The sequence below is a fragment of the Centroberyx gerrardi genome, chromosome 7, assembly GCF_048128805.1.
Source record: "Centroberyx gerrardi isolate f3 chromosome 7, fCenGer3.hap1.cur.20231027, whole genome shotgun sequence".
NCBI classification, from domain to species: Eukaryota; Metazoa; Chordata; class Actinopteri; order Beryciformes; family Berycidae; genus Centroberyx; species Centroberyx gerrardi.
Genome location: NC_136003.1, coordinates 7,640,450 through 7,659,413, shown reverse-complemented (window position 1 = coordinate 7,659,413; position 18,964 = coordinate 7,640,450). Strand labels below are relative to the sequence as shown.

Here is an 18,964-nt window from a genome sequence, read left to right as displayed (position 1 = left end):
TGTGTGTGTGTGTGTGTGTGTGTGTGTGTGTGTGTGTGTGTGTGTGTGTGTCTGTCCATCTGTCTCTATGCATATACTGCACATGTATGAAGACTTTCGTTCCAAAATAACTTGAAAATAATTTGAAAAAAGTGACACCTTCTTTTACAAAGTCAAAGATAGCACACAAGTAAAACAAATAAGTGTATTGTATTAAGGTTAGTTGGTTCCAACTAAGTGAATATAACCTATTGCGTTTTGGAAATTATCTCTTCATGTTTCTATTACCGTTTGTCTGACTGTCTTTCCATCTGACTGTCCCTCCATCTTGTCTCTTACAATTTGTCTGTGTACACAGTTGACTCATTTTTTTCTAAACATGAATCATTTTAATATGCCAGAATTACATACGTAAACAAAAACAGAAGCGAGCTCTTGAAGTCTTTATCTTTTCTCTGAATGTGGTTTTGCATTGGTAATCTCATTATGTTCCAGTGAAATACCAACTCTCATCTCTGTGTGTGCATGTGTGTGTGTTTCTGTGAAAGGTTTTTTTTTTTTAAGTAGTCTTTCCAGTCTGTCATCACTCGACAGCTCTCCCTCTTATGCTTCTTTACAATTCAGTCATTTTAATGGAATCCAAAGACATTTTGGCAAATAACTTCTTTGATCAACGTTCCCTTGTGTGACAAGAAATTACTGGCCTTTCCATGTCTGTGTGTCCAATATTTGTTTAGTTCACTACAGTGCATGCTAACACTTCAGCACACCCTCTGTTTATCACGCAAGCTAGTTTAGCTTAATATTAAACGCACCGTAGCGCAATAGATACTGGATACCCAGAAATGAAACCACCAAGTTCATCGAAGAGCTTATTGTCTAAAAAGCTTGTTAGAGTAAAACCCCCACTATCCAAACCCCAGACATTAAAACCAACTGGCTAAACAAACACATACTGTACTGAACAACATGGTTAATACATGTGGTTGTCTGTAGAGGTGCTGGGAAATCCAAAGGAATAAACTATTTTTGCTTACCATATTTTTTTTGTTTCTACTAGATAAGTGACCTAATAGCATGTATTGTAGTCAGGAAATATGGTGACCGAACCTAGAGGCTCCCCAATTAAATTACATTATATTTATGCTATGCTAATAACATATTTACCATGTTTTGAATGGATAACATTGACCTAATAGGGTATATGGTGGTCAGTAAAGACTGTAGCCAAGACTGTAGCATCCATACATAAATTCCATTTACTTTCTGTTAACTTTACATTTACCATGTGTTTCAGATAACAGTGACCTAATAGCCTGTATGGTGGTCAGTAAAGATGGCGGCCAGGCCCAGAGGTTCCTAGCTGTCGATGTGTACCAGATGAGTCTGGTCGAACCAGAAACCAAACGCCTCGGTTGGGGCGTGGTCAAGTTTGCCGGCCTACTGCAGGTAAGAGAAGAGTGTGTCTTTGTGCTAAAGAGAGATTGAAATGTTTTTTATCATAAAACGTACTGGAAATGGATTTGTGCATGTACTGTACCTCCTTTTCCTTGGCTGTTATTCTTCCTCTGCACTTATTTCTGTGCAGCTCTGCCTTGTGTTTTTTCCCCTTTCCTCTCTCTCCTTTTCCTGCTGACTCCTCTGGTCTCTACTTTTCCTTAGTATATCTTTATGTCTTTGTTCTTCCTTCCTATCTTCCTTACCCTCCTCTCTATCTTCCCTCCATTTCCCTTCTTTTTCTTTCTCCTTTTCCCACTGCTCTTGTCATCCTATCTTCCTCACATTTTCCCATTCATTCCCCCCTCGCTTGCTCTGTCCCTTCTCCCTCACCGTTTCCTTAGCCCTTCATCTCTTTTTTTTTCTTTCACTCTCTCTCTTGCTCCCTGGCTCAACCCTTCCTACTTTTTGCTCAACCTAAATCAGTTCTTGTCAACTTAAATGTTGCGTTCCCCTCAAAGTCAGAAGTTGGAAATTCCCAGCTTGTCTGTGGTAATTAAAACCTCCATGTGTTCCAGTGGTTCATCTTGTGGAGAAAAAATGGGAAAGAACATAAAATGCTATTTCCCCAAGCAACAGCTAATGCTAGCTAGCTAGTTAGCATAGAACATTAGCAACTGCATGTGCAACATTTCAAATTTAGCACCTGTTTAGCACACAGGTGTTTCATAAATTTATGGTCATGTAATGCTGAAAATCTACAGTAACTGAAGTGTATTTTGAAGATTGTAAACACGTTAAACATAATGCTAACATTTACTGTTTATGTTGACGTAGCCATGTTGACGTAGCGTGGCTACATCTTGAAGGGTCGTTCTATTGCATTTTTCTTAGTAGGAAAGTGGAATTTCTGACTTTCTGACACGTTTGAAACAATATTAGGGCTGCACGATATATCGTTTCAGCATCGTAATCGCGATGTGCGCATGCGCAGTAGTCATTTTCCATGACTAACCTACAAGAGAAGTCTGTCTGATATAACATAATTTAGTCCGATTTAAGGGTTTGTTATAAGAGTAGCGTATGTTACCTTTCCAGCTTTCGCGGCTCCGAACCGTAGTTGGGAAGCCTCTGGTGTTGTGCTAGCCTATTTTAGCTTAGCCTGGCTCGTAGCTGGTAACAAGCTTTTTACTAAGAGCCCGGACCAACTCTGCAGTGGAGAACTGGCACTTTATTTCGGTACAGCAGCGAACATAATGCACGGCCTCTCGGTGACGTTCTAAGCTCTTTTCCCGTTAACTATGGTAACTTTACTCACTTAGCATCCTGCAACTCACTCTGGCTGCGGCTAAAAACACACTCACTTCCTACTACGTCACCCGCGCAGTTTACCCACAAGGCCACCTTCTTAAAGGGGCAAGGCTTGATAGAGCTATTCAAGTCATTTGGTGAAAATTCCTGTATTTTTTCATATCGCAATATATATCGCAGAAAAAAAAAATATTGCAATGTCAGTTTTTTCCAATATCGTGCAGCCCTAATAATAATGCATCAGAAGTTCTTCAGTGTCCCAAATATGCTATTATGAAATTACTGTGGTGTTTCCTCTGTACTTTTAATGTACTTGATGCTATGATGTTTCTTTCCTCTTTTGTATTTTATGAATATCATGTCAATTCTGCTCTCTTTTTCAGTGTCAACTTGTGAGCATAAATAATTCAAGTCAAAATTCGTCTCTCATCCCCCGTCTCTCCACTTGCTACCTCATCCCTCTGTCTCTCTCCTTCTCGGTCCCTCGCTCTTTTCCTCCTCCTTCCTTCTTTCCCTCTTTCCCTCTCTACCTCGTTGTTTCCCCTCCCTCTTTTCCCTCGCTCTTTTTTCCTTTCTTCACTCTTTTCCCCTCCCTCTTTTCTGCTCTATCCCACTCTCTCTCTCTTTACCTCTTCCCCGCCCTTTTCCTTCGCTCTTGTCTTCCTCTCCCTCTCTCTCCCTCCATCCCTCCCTCCCCCCAACAGGACATGCAGGTGTCTGGCGTGGAGGACGACAGCAGAGCGCTGAACATCGTCATCCACAAGCCGAGCTCCAACCCCCACGCCAAGCCCCTCCCCATCCTGCAGGCCAACTTCATCTTCGCCGACCACATCCGCTGCATCATCGCCAAGCAGAGGCTGGCCAAGGGACGCATCCAGGCCCGACGCATGAAGATGCAGAGGATCGCCGGTGAGTCAAAGGGAATCCTGCTGAACCGAGGAATAAAGTACCTACAGAGTGCAGTCAGTGTAATGTATCAAGCCTGATGGTGTTATCTAGTGCTTTCATAATAGGTATTGGTTAACAATACTGTAACAACCTCATCCGTCTTCTGAACTAGAATATGGAGGTTCCATTCAAGAGAGAAGGAAAGGACCAGTAACCAAATGTTTCCAAAGTATTACAAAGCAATTATTCAGTAAGGATTGCACAACTTAATTACTGTAGTACTGTTATCATGCTAATAATTTCTGGTTATCACCAGCAATTAACCAAGAAATTCCACATTATAATTATAAATGGTTACTTGTTATTACCAGTAATTACTGTGAGTTTCTGATAATTTCTATGAAATTACACAGTTATTACCCTGTAATTGGTGTACCGTAATGTAAAGTGCTACTGTTTGGAAAAACTAGTTTAGCACTAGTTAAATGCTTGCCAGCTGTGAGTGTTTTAGCAAACTGTCTAGATTGCTACAAAACCAAGAGAGTCAACAATGCCAACTGGCTACAGCTGACTGTAACCAAGCTGAACACACATAGAAGAACAGTTTGAACATATTGCTAAAATACACTTAACAAGGCCTACTACGGCAATGTTATATCCTTAACAAAGGATTAAGCCCACTTACAATGAACAAACGATATTCAAAATCTAAATCAAACAATCTAAGGTTGTAAAAGTACACAACTGTCCAGGAAACCAGGGAACTTGAAATTATTCTTCAAGCTAGCAAAAAACGCTTCCTCAAGCAGTTGCAGTGTTAGAGGAATTTGAATTCAAAAAAGTATTCTTGCAATAGAACTGTGCTGAAAAATAGCTGCAGCAGGCATCTAGGACATGCACAGTTCAACAAGGACCTAATGAAAATCCTACAGTCTCTTCGCATGTAGATGCTCTTCTGGCAAGCATAAAAAGTAGATGTGACAACTTTTGTAAAACGAAGCAGCAAGCGCACTACAGTTGGGGGAAGGGGAGGATGGTCCAAAAGTATTAATAATATAAAAAAAATAAAATGGCATCTAAATTTGTATTTATTTTATCTATCATCTAGCTACTGCAAATTGTATTCAAACGACCAATTTAGTAGCACATAGTGAAACTACTCCCCAACAGTGCTGAAAGCTCATCTCCTCAAGCAGTACCACTCTCTCCTCTGAATCATATCCCTTCTTTCATATCTGTCTCCTCTGCTCACTCAAGCATTCCATTAATCTTGAAGTAAAAAAAAAACCTCTTCCTCATCTATCATTAGTTCTTATTTCTTGTGTGTCTTTTCATAGCACATGATTAAGGGTTAGAAATTGCAGGTTGCAGGATGGCGTTAATTTCCTACCCTGCACAGATGTGAGCACACATGCAAATGAGCCGCTAGTTATCACTCTGCCCAAACACAAACACAGCTTCGCAAGAATTCTTCTATATACCCGTTCACACAAAAGAGTTATCAGGAATCCTTTTGTGGAAGCACTCGCACACACAAGTTTACAAGGGTTCACACAGTGTATTCACCCATGAGTTGTTTCCCCTCCCAAGGCCTTGCTTCTGTAGAATTACATACAAAAGTAATAAGAAATAGAATTTTCTGAAGAAAATTTGTGGGCTTGCTTCAGCAAGACAGGTTGAAGACAGTTGAATTCATGACAAAGTGTTTAAATGTCTGTACATTTTGAGTATTTTGATCTGCTGTTTGAAGAAGTAGCTGTTAAAGTTATAGTTGTAGTAGTAGCAGTAGAAACAGTAAAAGACTGAAAGCCAGTGCAAGTCTATAAACCAGCTAGAGTGTAGTAGAGAGACTGCTGAAACTGTAGTAGCTGCAGTAGTAGTAGTACTACAGCACTAGAAGTTCCACTGTTTGAAGTAGTTAAAATGTGTAACTGAACAGTAGTAGGAACGCTACTACTAGGTAGTAGTAGTAGTAGTAGTAGTAGTAGTAGTAGTAGTAGTAGTAGTAGTAGTAGTAGTAGTGGCAGCAGCAGCAGCAGCAGCAGGAGTAGCAGTACCAGTAGTAGCAGTAGTAGTAGTAGCAGCAGCAGTAGTTGTAATGGAAGTAGAATCAGTTATTGTACATGTAATGGTAATTACACCTGTGTGTGTGTGTGTGTGTGTCAAGTATACCCAGCTGCAGCCTGCGGAACGGGGCGGGGCTACAGATCGAGCCTGTAATCCCGCCCATTGATGATTTCATTGGTTTAGCGAACCTGTAATCCCATCCATTGATGATTTCATTGGTTTAGAGGACGAAACAGGGCGGGACTATAGATCGCCTGTAATGTAAACTGAGAATCCACTATGGTTGTTTACTTAGCGGTAGTTATTCAATTTAGTTTCCTATCGTACATATATTCACAAACACCCTGTTGCATGTAAGTTAAGTCAATAACACCAGCCATTAAAATAAAATGTTTTATTGTGAAATATATTTATTACCTTTTCGATTTTTTTCAAATGACAAAGACAGTACAATTCACACTAAGTGTGTGTGTGTGTGTAGAGAGTGAGAGAGAGAGAGAACATTACTTTTCACTCACTACAGTACTCACTATTCAAATCATCACAATACACAACCGACAAGCATAGTTAACATCAAGGCTATCATTACTTAGCCTGGTAAGACCATCCTGATCACGTGACCTCACATTCTGTTTCGCTCCACGGATCAGTCTGGACTTCTAGCCGCCCACATCGATTTCCTGAAATTACAATGTAACCGGGCTAATCAGGGACTGCGTCGTAGTTGATGACGTAACCGGGCCAATCAGGGACTGCGTCGTAGTTGATGACGCGAAATACAGGCCGCCTCTGGCAAAACAGTAATGGCGTCTCCCGAAGCAACGAGCGGTAACGTTAACGTTTGTAGAGTAAACACAGCCATAAGTGCAGTTATTGCAGAAATAGACTCAATAACAACAATTAAACAAGAACAAGAGTATGCACTAGCGGAGTTTCTCAGCGGAAAAGACGTTTTCGCCGTTCTTCCGACTGGATTTGAATTTGGATTCGCTGATTGGCTGAAGGAGTTTGTGTGTCAAGGCAAGTACTCCCGCCCACTGAAATCAATGTGGGCGGCTAGAAGTCCAGACTGATCCGTGGAGCGAAACAGAATGTGAGGTCACGTGATCAGGATGGTCTTACCAGGCTAATCATTACTGGCTCGCTAGCTGCTAATGTTAGTTACAGATCGCTAGCTGCTAACGTTAGCTATCGATCGCTAGCTGCTAACGTTAGCTACAGATCGAACCTGTAATCCCGCCCATTGATGATTTCATTGGTTTAGCGGTCGACCTGTAGCCCCGCCCCGATCTGTAGCCCCGCCCCGATCTGTAGCCCCGCCCCGATCTGTAGCCCCGCCCCGTTCTGCAGGCTGCAGCTGGGTGCTTCTCGTGTGTGTGTGTGTGTGTCTCTGCCTTTTTAAAGGTTGTAGTATTATGGTTTGTAGTGAAAGCAGCAGTTGTAATATCAGGAGTAGAAGTAATACAATTAGCAGTAGTAGTAGTATTTGGACTATCGGTATTAAAAAGCTTCAAGCTTGGTGGTGTCAGAAGATAATGTTACCCACTGGATTTGAACCCACAATCTTCTGCATTGCAAACCTTTTCACTGACCACTAGGCTCCTGAGTCCACTGGGTGGCATTGCGCTCTCTCTTTCTCTCTGCCTCTGCCCTGTCTCCCACCAGTCACCAGGTGTTCTGAATTATTAATCACACACTTTCTACTGAAGGAAAAAAAGGCAGTGGAATACTCTGAAACAAACGTCCATAGCTCAAAAACTACACATGCTATTACTTAGATATTTACATTGTCAGAGAGAGGATGAGTAGCAGAACAGTTCGATATGTAATATGTATGTCTACTGTTAAAATTGTGGAAATGACTACAGTTAAAAGGAAACAATCTGTTGAAAATCGACAGAAATACTATTGCACTAGTGTTGAACAAACCATCATAGCTCACAAAATACATATCCCATCACTTAGATATTTATATACTGGGAGAGAGAAGAAGTATGTCAACATTTTGATGTATAATATGTCCATGTAGTGTGAAAACTGTGGGAACTATTACAGATCAAATATTGTATTTGCAGAATGAAAAATCGGCAGAAACAAGGCAAAATGACTGTAAAGCACTAGTGTTGAACAAACGTCCCTAACTCAAAAAATACAAATGCTACCACTTAGATATTTACATTGTGAGAGAGAGGAGTGTGTGAACAGTTTGATGTAAAATATATGTATGTGCTGTGAAAATTGTGGGAATAGTGGCAGTTTAAAAATCTGTTCAAGACACAGCTGATGAAATGAGAGAGGAAGGCTGTAAAAAACAGTTTTGCACTAATGTTAAACAAATGTTCGTAACTCAAAAACTATAAACGCTATGGCTTAGATACTGGTATATATTTGGTAGATATATTTTGAGTGGCACAAGAAGTAGCAGAACAGTTTGATGTGTGATATGTGTTTGTAGGGTGAAAAATGTGGGAGCTACCACGGTTTTAAAACTTGGAATATTTAGTAAAAATCACAGCCTCTAGAGTTCCTGTGCCACTCTAGCATGCTGAAGATTCTCCATTCATTTCTATGGGGAAAAATATCATGTTTAAACATAAATTGTGAAAAAACTATAAATCCCAACACTTAGAAAAGTAATAGCACGCTATTCCCGAACATGCTGAACGTGTGAGAGTTTGAACCGCGTCGATAGCTCAAACGGTTCAAGCCGCATTAAAGTTTAAATAAGTGCCCGGAAGAATAAAAATAAGTATGACGGATAACATCATAATTAGTTGAGCTTGCTGAAGCAAGCCCAACTAATTATGATATCTGCCAAGTGGGGCATAGCCAGGAGGCAAATAAACACCTGCCTCTCTCTCACTCACACACACACACACACACACATGAACGAATGAACACCTTTCTCTGTGATCCATCTTCGATTACTTTAAAGCCAACTGCTTTCCAGGTGCTATATTTGCACACATATACACACTTTCACACATACACACACATACACACTCCTCTTACGCCCTCCTCTCTCTCGGTGCGCAGCTCTGTTGGACCTGCCTGTGCAGCCCAGTGCGACGGAGGTGTTGGGTTTCAGTCAGACGGCCAACGCTTCGCCTAGCGGCCTGCCGTTCCGCTTCTACGAGCAGTCGAGACGAGCGCCCAACGACCCCACGGCCAACAGATCGGTCTTCGCCACCGTTGATAAAGTGCCAGGTAAAACACGGCTAGCCAGGGTCCCCTTTCTGTATTCTGCACTCCTGTTGACTGTTTCGGAGTGTTGTATGAGTCTAGACATGGCATCCCAGGATCTACCGTAGCTGAGAGACTTCTGTTTAGCAATGTATGTGCCAGTGATTCTCAAATAGACAACATTTGGCGAACTAATTTCTGAGAAAATCTGCTTAAAATGTGAACATAAAAACGTACCGTAGTGCAGTGTGGACTGAGCCAGAATCAGGCTTTTTCACACTACACTAAAAGACATAGACATGGTGAACTTTTTCATGCAATAGAGATGGGAAGTGTTGGCCAACTGGGCCAAATCAGTGTGGGCAACACCTTGGGCAAGAGGTGACAAGTAGAGTTTCATTCCAAAATAAGACTTCCACCATTTGTAAAAAAAAAAAATTACTCCTACAAATTAATCCTCTTACAAAATGATTGATACCAGAAAATCTATAATTACTTTTAAAACAATAGAAAACGCAAGTCCTTGTTTGACACTTTTACAGACTGGATCCTCTATTAGAAATAAGAAATGATGAACTTTTATTTCTCTGTATTGCATCTCAGAGATATACACTGTTAGAAAAACTAAGTGTTGATAAAGTTGCCCATGTGCATCACCTCAAAAGGTTGCCCTGACCTTCAAATCAACAATGTTAACATCTGAGCTGTGGAACAAAAAAAAAAACCTGAATTTGACCTTTTAGCAGAAGTTTGATATTTAGAGTAGAAGTGAGACGCTGTCCCAGACTGCAGCTGCAGAAACCCCAGACCTCAGACCGCTATTGCTTTCATTTTTCAAACATAAAAGTCTTTTATGTTAAATCACATTTCCCCCTAGTTTTGCTTTAGATTCGTATCCGTTTCCCTGTCTGTTCCTGCTAAGTGCATTTTGCAAGCAGCACATGACCCGCTGCAGCTCCTGAATAGGTGGGGAGAGGGAGATGTTTAGATGATTTAGTCTTTCAACTCATGACACACCAGACATGCACACACACACCTATATACTCGCACAACAAGAGAACAGATACATGGGTGTGTGCACAAACACACACAGTGGGTGTACACACACATATGCATGTACAGACACACACACACACACACACACACAAGCCAGTTCATAAGAATTTCTCCACACAAGGGACTCGCTTCTCCTTTACTGGCCTTAGGTGTTTATCCCATCGAATTGCAGACACACATACACACTTGTCATCACTCTCTCTCCCTTTCCCTTTTTATGTCACACACACACAGATACAGACTCTCTTTGTGACTCGTGCATACAGTATAGTCTCTGTGATTTTGCATCTGGTTCAGAGTATGTGTGTGTGTGCGTGTGTGTGTGTGTGTGTGTGACCTTATCAAAGTCTCTTTTTTTGGCCCTAATAAGGAACTGGAACCTAATAAGGGTATTTACATACCTTTCTCCAGTGGAAATTACATTAGTATTCAAAGTTCCTGGGACTGTCAGGGTTTGTTACACAGGAGATGCCTTGATCTAGAGGTGGATTTTAATCCTTTGGTTTTATTGAATTTTATTTATAGCCATTTGGAAAGTCAACTTGTATTTATTTGTTTTCCATTTTCTCTGATTAGCATTTATCTGCTGCGTGTTTTTGGTAAATTACAAGTAGTTCATAAAGTCGGTTTGAATTAGTTTTAAGTTCTAAGGTTAATCTTTTACTCAGTTTACAGCATGGACCAAATTCAAACACGCATACACACACACACAGACACATGCACATGCACACACACACAAACTATGTCTGGCACCGTCTGTTTGAGGTTGCATGGTATAATGTTTTTTTGTAAAAATCTGCTCCATTAGGACCACACAACACTTCAAACAATCTTTTTTTATGTGTGTGTTTTTGTAATTCTATCCTTTAAGGATCAAAGAATGGAAATATGATGATATTCCTCCAAATTGAAGACCTTTTTGGGTTATGGAGGGTTCAAAAGTCAGACTAAGTCAACAGAGTTTCCTCAAAATGATAGTAATCCGTACGTGTGTGTGTGTGTGTGTGTGTGTGTGTGTTCTCTCCCCAGGTTTCGCGGTGGCCCACTGTGTGTCCCAGCACAGTCCCTCCCCCCTCTCCTCTCCCTCGCCTCCCTCCAGCGGGAGTGGCAGTACAGGACGATGTGACTCTGTTACAGCCAGCACTATATCAGCACAGAGCCCCACAGGTAACACACACACACACACACACACTCACACAACAGCACACACAGAGTACATATACATTCTTTATATGCACAAACACTATAATTAGACTGGTTGGACTGGTAGGGCTAGCGGTACACCAGCAAAAAGCCTCATAAGTAACACACATGCGCACATGCACAATGCATATACACACATATAGACATACACACAAGTGTTGGGGGTAATGAGTACTCAGATTACTTTTTATAGTAACTAGTAATTTAACGCATCAGTTTTTCAAGTTATTAGTTACTTTACAGAATTAGAATGCTGTTGCTTTCATTTTCTTTCATATTGTATACAATTATAGAAAAAAGTGAAAATCCCACAGCATCTCATGCAGACAGTATGCTGATCGCTAACTGAAAAAATGCATTCTAAGTCTGCTTGATATAAATGAGATTGTCTACTGTTCTGCATTGCATTGTAAAACCTTGATTGACAACACACTTGGCAGCACAAGCCAGATTGCTACAGCAGTTTTTTACCAGTTTACAGTTTTTAAGTGAAGATACACACACACCTCACCTCTGCCCCGTTCAAGTGCTGTTCTGGCAGGAGTGCCAGAGTGCTCTGCATACTGGCTCATATCCAACTTAAGGTCATACTTGGGAAAGACTTGATATTCTTCATATCTCAAATATTAATATCCCTGTATGCATGAATTAGCAGAACATTCTGGAAAGGAAAACAGGTTAACACTAGAAAGGCCAAGCCAAAGTCAACTGACTGCTGTTTGTATTTTAGGACTGAAATATCTCAGCACTCAAAATGTCCCTGTGTGACTTTTCCCCTTAGTCACCACTTGCTGTACAAATCTGTTGTCAGATTTTCCAAATCACCATCTGTTGACGGCTTGTTGGCCTCGTCTTATACCCCCAAAATCCATTGGCCTCTCTAGTGTTAAACAGACACACAAAAGACGACAGTAAGCTATCAGGTTTGTTGCTGTTTGTGGGTCTGAAACGATAAAACCATTCTGTTGTATCTTCCATACTGCACCCTCTCTCTTTTACCTGTGTAAGTATGCTGAAACTAAATCTTTAGCTGTAGCAGTGTTTATGCTGTACTTCCGTCCCCAATTACACACACATATACACACACACATACTACTACTACTGCTCCTGCTGCTGCTACTACTGCTACTAGCACACCCGAAGGCAGTGTGTCTGCCCTGCACCTCTTTTTCTCGCCAGAAGCTGCTTGGAAGCTGCACTGCACCAATCAAATGTTCAAAACAATCTCAGCCTTGTTAGAAAGGTGCAGCTTTGTAAGCAATGATAAAAAAGAGGTCCTTGGTGAACACGCCGCTTGGTTTTTTTCAGTCGCCCCCCTGCCTGTGTCCGTCCAAACGCATGTGAAGCTAACACTGCAGTACCTCTTACCTACCTGCCTAGATCTCCATCATAACTCCATACCTGCATACAGTAGATTGCTCCCCTTTCTCCCAAATCCTCTCAGTCTGACAGTTTCAGGGTTCCCACTGGTCATGGAATGTCTGGAAAATTGTGGAATTTTGAAAGGAAAGTCAAGGAATTTGATAAATACTCCGGGGGAAGTCAGGGAATATCACAGGAATATAGCAGAATGTATTTTACACATTGATTGCATAACATGGTGGTTTTCAGCTGTTATTCTCCACAGCAAGCCCAACTGTAATGGAAGCCAGACTGTTTACCCCTTTAGAACTGAAAAACAAGATTAACAAACCAGGAAGGAATAATATCTTTAGTTATGGAAATCATGTAATTTTACATCAGGGCCATAGTGGGAACCCTGAGGCATTAAAAGTGCTAATGTTGGTCTTTCTCTCTGTTCACTTGTGTGTGTGTGTGTCTCTCTCTCTCTCCTCGTCTAGATGACGGCACGTTTTTGGAGCACACCCCTCCCTCCTCCTCGGGCGGAGAAGGGGAAGGAGGGGGCGGGGATGTAACGCTGCTCTCCTCTACCCCCCCAGCCCCGGCCCCGGCGCTGGCCCCCAGCCTCACCCCGGCCTCCCAGCCCACCATCTCCCTCCTGACGGACGACAGCGCCGACACCCTCAGCGTGGAGTCGCTCACCCTGCTGCCCCCCGCCGACTCCCCGCACCTGCACCCCTGCACCTCCCACCTCCCCGCCACGCACTCCCTGCAAGGACCGGACACCTCCATCGCCGAGGAGGAAGAGGAGGAGGAGGGGGATAGGAAAGGAGAGGAGGAGCTGAAAGAGGAGGAAGGCTCGCCGACGGAGGAGACCGTCAAGGAGGAAAGCGCGGCGGCGGAGTTGGCCACGCCCACCGGCGAGGAGCAGGAGGGAGAAGCAGCAGCTGAGCAGCAAGAGGGGGAGGAGCCTGTGGACAAAGACACACCCCCGGGGGCGGAGCCTGACGCAGACACGCCCCCCGCTGCAGAGCTGCGGGACAAAGACGAGTCCGCAGAGTTTAGAGAGGAGAGGGAAGACGCGGAGACACACACTGAAACGACAGACACACCGGACTCTCCTGAACTGGACTAAGCAACACACACACACACACATCCACACTCATGCGCTCACACTCTCTTTCTTACACACACACACAGAGGACAGTGAGGCGTGATAGTTGAACTATCCAGCTTGGCTGCAGTATATTTTCATGTCGCGACCCGTAGTTAGTGTGTGTGTGCGGTGTGAACAGTCCAAGAGGCTTTCGGAGGCATCTCAACATTTGTGTTTGCACATGAAGAAAGACTCTTTTTCCGAGAACGAGACGGGACGCCGGTCCGACTCACGGGACGCTCCGAGCACAGTTTGGGTCTCTGTGCACGTCGGCGCGCGTGTGCGGTTGTGTGTGTGTGAGTGTTTTTAGCGTGCGTGTGTGTGAAGGCGCGCAACCAGCAATGTTTTTTACTCGCCCCGTTTTGACAGATGATTTGTCAACTCAAAGAAACACACACACACACAAGCACACACACCATGGGCTATTTATGCACTTCTTTCTTTCTTTGTCTTATGTTCACATAAATGACCATGAATTAACTCAAACCAATGCTTTATGGTGGTGGTCACCACTATGCTACACACACACACACACACAGAGTCAGCTACACTAGCCTTTTGACCACTGCATCTCTGACCCAGTAGCAGTTACTGCCACCAAGAACTGCATGTGTGTGTGTGTGTGTGTGTGTGTGTGTGTGTGTGTGTGTGTGTGTGTGTGTGTGTGTGTGTCTGTGTGTGTGTGTGTGTGTGTGTGAGAGTCAGTTTGTCTTCTACATTTGATTTAGTTCGTCTTGTACCACCTGTAAAGTAATGATCCGTTCATTTCACATTTTACATGCGTTACCTGCAAGAATCAATTGATGACTTGGTATCTATTACAGAACATGTGTGATATGTTATCTGCTGCATCATTGATCACTAATCATGAACAAGGAGGGAGTAGGTCTCAAACAGCACCCTGTAGATTTTGCCTGGCGTTAACTTGATATCACAGTTCGGTTAGGCTTGGGCTGAGATTTCATAATATCGGGTATCGCGATAATCTACTGGTGGTAAAATAGTAAAAAACAAAAATAATCATAGTTGTAATGAAAAATTTGGCATTTTATATCAAGTGGGTTCCCTTTTCCACAATCAGCCTGTTTTCCTGGAAGTGTCAGGAATGAGCAAATTTCACCAAATGGCCGTTATTTTTGCTATGATCAAATTTCTATGATATCGTATATCGGCGATAATATCGTATATCGTGATATTTTGGCGGGACAGCATCGCAATATTAAATTATGGATATTGCCCAAGCCTAGTCATGGTGACAGTTTGGGAAATTTGGAGCGACAGGCTGCTTTAGATATGCAACAGAAATCCATAAACTCTACTATCATCGACGTTTGACCTTGACCTTTGACCTTTGACCTTGCTTATTGACAAAGACTGCATTGGCGTTTACATCATCGCCCATCCAAGTCCAGAACAGGTCTGAACTGGATCACGACCTTCTTTCCCAAATCCATAATCCAAACCCTGCATGTATTGGTTAAAGATTATTCAATAATCACAGTTTATTTGCAGAATGAATAGTGGAATATATGAATGGAGCTGTGGAGCTCTACTTGGAGCACAGGGTGCATAAGTGCAGTCTGGAGGATGCATAGTAGTGTACTGCATAGGGTTTAAGTTGCATGTTAGCAGTGATTCACACAGGTTATAGGGTGCCGTTTGAGTCGATGCCTAGGGGACGTCCATCCATTCACCCTGTACATAGAGCATTCCACCCTCTGCCAACACAGTCGTAATGAAATATATAACGCTGTCTTACTGTTTGTATGAAAGACCTAGGAACAGCTAATTATTTCAAATGGTTTCAAATACCCAGAAATTAGATGAAAACATGAGATATGCCTGATTGAACTTTGACCATTTGAAGTAGTTTCCTTGCCATCAGGTCTGCACAATGCCACTGCAACACTGGGTTGAATGTATCTGCAGGTTGCCTCTTAGACGCTGACCTGCGCTCAGTTTTAGCCTCCCTGGATCTGCAAGTGTAACTGCTGGTGGAAGGACCAGAAATCTGATCTGGGTGCAAATTACCCAAAACACTTAATGGTTTCCACATTATTTTGTAATTATGTAATGTGGTGTAGAACGTCTACATCTTCACAAAGTGTCTGAGTCTTGCTTTTGTTTCTTATTATAAAAAAGTGACTTATCAATAGTATAACACTATCATAGTCTTTGCGAGGAGCTCGTCAAGTAAAAACAAAAAACCTAAAAGCTAGTCAGTAAGAATGTTTTAGTACAGAGGTTCCCAAACACTCACACTGTGCAGATGCATAAGCGATTTACTGGGAGACTCCTAAATAAATGGATGCTCACAGATGCTGTTATTCACTCTTAAAGTCACAGTGAAGTGGCATTTTGAGAGCGCCTCGCTTCTGTAGTTAGATGTTTCTGGCTGAGACAGGATGTTGGGGCGGGGCATAATGAGCAACAGTGTAAACCAATGGGATAGCAGTATCTGTCAGAAAGGCAGTTATATATAGTGGGAGGGGATTGTTAAAAGATTATGTTTTGTTATTGGTTGGAATTTTTATGTACAATATAGTTTTGATGGAAAATAATGTGATTTTGAGGTAAAAAAAAAAAAAAAAAATACCAGAAGAAAAAAAATTGCCATGTATTTTTTCATTTCATTGGTTCTTTTTTTTGACCGCAGCATATGCTAATAGCAAGATTATATGTTGTTACTAGCATATTTTATGTTGAAAAGTAACACAAAAAATGGGCATCGTTCCAAACTAGACATAGAAGAGTAAGAGAGAAACCTAGAAAATAAATGATAGCAAAATAATAATAACACATTGAAACACACTTGCAGAACCCACTTGGAGAATATTTCTGTTTTGGGAAACCAGCCTCTGCTCCCAGGTCAGCGTCTGGGGGGGGAACCTCCTCCCCCTCCCCCTCCTTTAATCAGCTGAATGAAGCTTTACTACCGCAATAATCTAAAGAGCTAGCCAATGAGGGGAGAGATGAATGTAACGGACAGCTTGTCTCTGAATGGGATCGGTGTATCACATCCTCGACTCATGACTTTATTTGGAACTTTTCAGAGCAAAGCACACACACACACACTGGTTCTGAAACATTGGTGCATGTGTCTTCAGACTCTTCTTGTCCTCCCTTCTCCCTCTCTTCTTCCTCCCGTCTCCCTCGCTCTCCGTTTTCTCTCTTCTTTTCCGTGCCATCGCTGTAAAGCCCCGAACATGAAGTCTTAAGCTTGATCACTCTTTTAGTTTTTTAACTCTGTACAGTCATCGATAAGTTTAGAAACGAGTGAATTCAAAGCAATACTTTCTTTTTTTTCTCTCTCGCTCTTTTTCTCATAGCATTTCCATCTTGCGATCTGTAAATAGCAGCAGTGCGATAACGATGATCACTGACCGTGCTTATAGAGGCCTGTTTGCAGAGTGGTTGCCGATGGTTACGAGGGACACGCCGCCATGATGGAGGACCGACGACAAACGGATCGCCTCATAACCGTCGGCAACCACCCTCCGAACCTCGTGCGACGCGCCTGGATTACTATTATTCTAACAAGAAGTCTCTCTGATTGTAGTGTTTCTGTATGTAATATGTTTGTATGCTCTGTAAATGCTTCCGGCTTTTAAACCTGTAATTATTATTAATGGACTGAAACAGAGGAATAACTAAAGAACTGCAATAAATTATTCTACTTAAAAAAACTGAAAGTTTGTTATTGTTTCGTTTACAGGCAGAAGAGCAGAAGAGATTTTCCTCTCAGGTGATTCTCTCTCTCTCTCTCTCTCTCTCTCTCTCTCTCTCTCTCTCTCTCTCTCTCTCTCTCTCTCTCTCTCTCTCTCTCTCTCCATTTCAACCACACACTCTGGCTGTAGGAGGAGGTTTTCCTCAATGTTTCAGTCAGAAAACCACAGGAAAACACTAGAAGAGACCTATACCGACACCCAGGAACACACACATACACACACACACACAGTAGTATACTTCAGATGCACTGCTTAAATGCTTCACTCTGATGTGTTTCAGTGGGAGAAGAAATTCCAGTTCCTTTGTGTAAATTTGATAATCAGGGAATCTTAATCTTGGATGGAGACTTAGAAACACACACACACACACACACACAGACAGTGACTTGAAATTAAAGGTTCCATCTGACCGTGTCCATCTGAAGTGTGTAAAAATGCAAATTAAAATGGTCATATTACTTCAACTACATGGGATATATCTGAAAACTCAATATCTGAAAACTGCTTTGTGGTTCACTACACATTCTCATCAAAATATGTTAATATGTTTTCCTACATAAGTGCACAAACACATTCTCCCACAATGAGTGGAAAAATGAATATTTCATGAATTCTTTGCTTTTATAGATGGAGGAGAGGTGAGTTTTTGTGTCACTAAACTAATTCTGCCATCATACAGAACATAAAGAATACTGTTCAGATACTATAATGCTCATACATTGATATTTGTGTGTTTGTTTGAAGCATCCCAGCATGCGTGACTCTGCCTTTACACTTTCTATGTTTGCGCTGCGTCTTCCTGTAGCGGCTGTACGAGTCCTCCAGTCATCTTGTGGTCTGTACGTGTTGCTGTTTTATCACGGTTCCTCTCTTCAGGGAAATCTGTGTGTGTGTGCGTAAACATGTGAATGGGTTCCTGGTACTGCAGAGATACCAAAACGCTTTCATGTGTTTTTGTGTTTTTTCTGGCTGTCCAAACCACAGCTACAACATGCAAGGTGAGATGCATGAGCTGTGACTGTGGAGATGCGAGACAGATTTGAAGATGTGTTCATGCGGAAGGAGCTGTGCTGCTGAAGGTAGAGAGTTAGTTCCCAGTGTGTCAAGAGAACAAAACGAAGAGATCTGTTCCAAAGTGAGATATCCGCCATTTAAAAACATCAAATGACATGACATTGACATCTGCTCATTTTGATGAAAGCAAAGCTCATTGAGTCATCTTAGGAACTGTGTAAATTGGGTCCCAAGAGGTCTTGGACACTACTGGATGTGGACTCAATTTTTCGACTTTTTTCAAAAGATGCACAATTCATTTTCTTTCATTCTGTTTTGGACTTGAATAGGACTCGATTTGTTCAGGATTCGATCTTGACTTGATCTTGAACCCTGGCCTCGACTCAAACTGGATTGGACCTGGTCTTGGACTTGACTTGGACTCGATTATGGTGCTCTTGACTACAGCAGCTGCCTCATGGTCTTGAGCTCCCATTCCAGTGAGCAACAAAATAATAAAAATTAAGTCTTGCAAGCAAATCACTGAGTCCCCAGGATTCATTTTTGCTGACTGTCCCCAAAGCTGGACCAGAGTTTGAGAAGAAAGCCTTCATGATCTGGA

At 42.1% G+C, this 18,964-nt stretch overlaps 1 protein-coding gene across 2 annotated transcripts in view; it reads left to right on the top strand.

Moving 5' to 3' along the window:
- clec16a (C-type lectin domain containing 16A) overlaps positions 1 to 17,301 on the top strand; it is a 57,803-nt gene extending 40,502 nt beyond the window's left edge. For both annotated transcript variants that reach the window (XM_078284703.1, XM_078284704.1), the window contains 5 exons: positions 1,277 to 1,428; positions 3,432 to 3,636; positions 8,719 to 8,889; positions 10,951 to 11,088; positions 12,966 to 17,301. In XM_078284703.1, the coding sequence (XP_078140829.1) occupies positions 1,277 to 1,428; positions 3,432 to 3,636; positions 8,719 to 8,889; positions 10,951 to 11,088; positions 12,966 to 13,600 (1,301 nt within the window). In that variant the 3' untranslated portion in view covers positions 13,601 to 17,301. The remainder of the gene's footprint in view (positions 1 to 1,276; positions 1,429 to 3,431; positions 3,637 to 8,718; positions 8,890 to 10,950; positions 11,089 to 12,965) is intronic.
- The last annotated feature ends 1,663 nt before the right edge of the window (positions 17,302 to 18,964 follow it).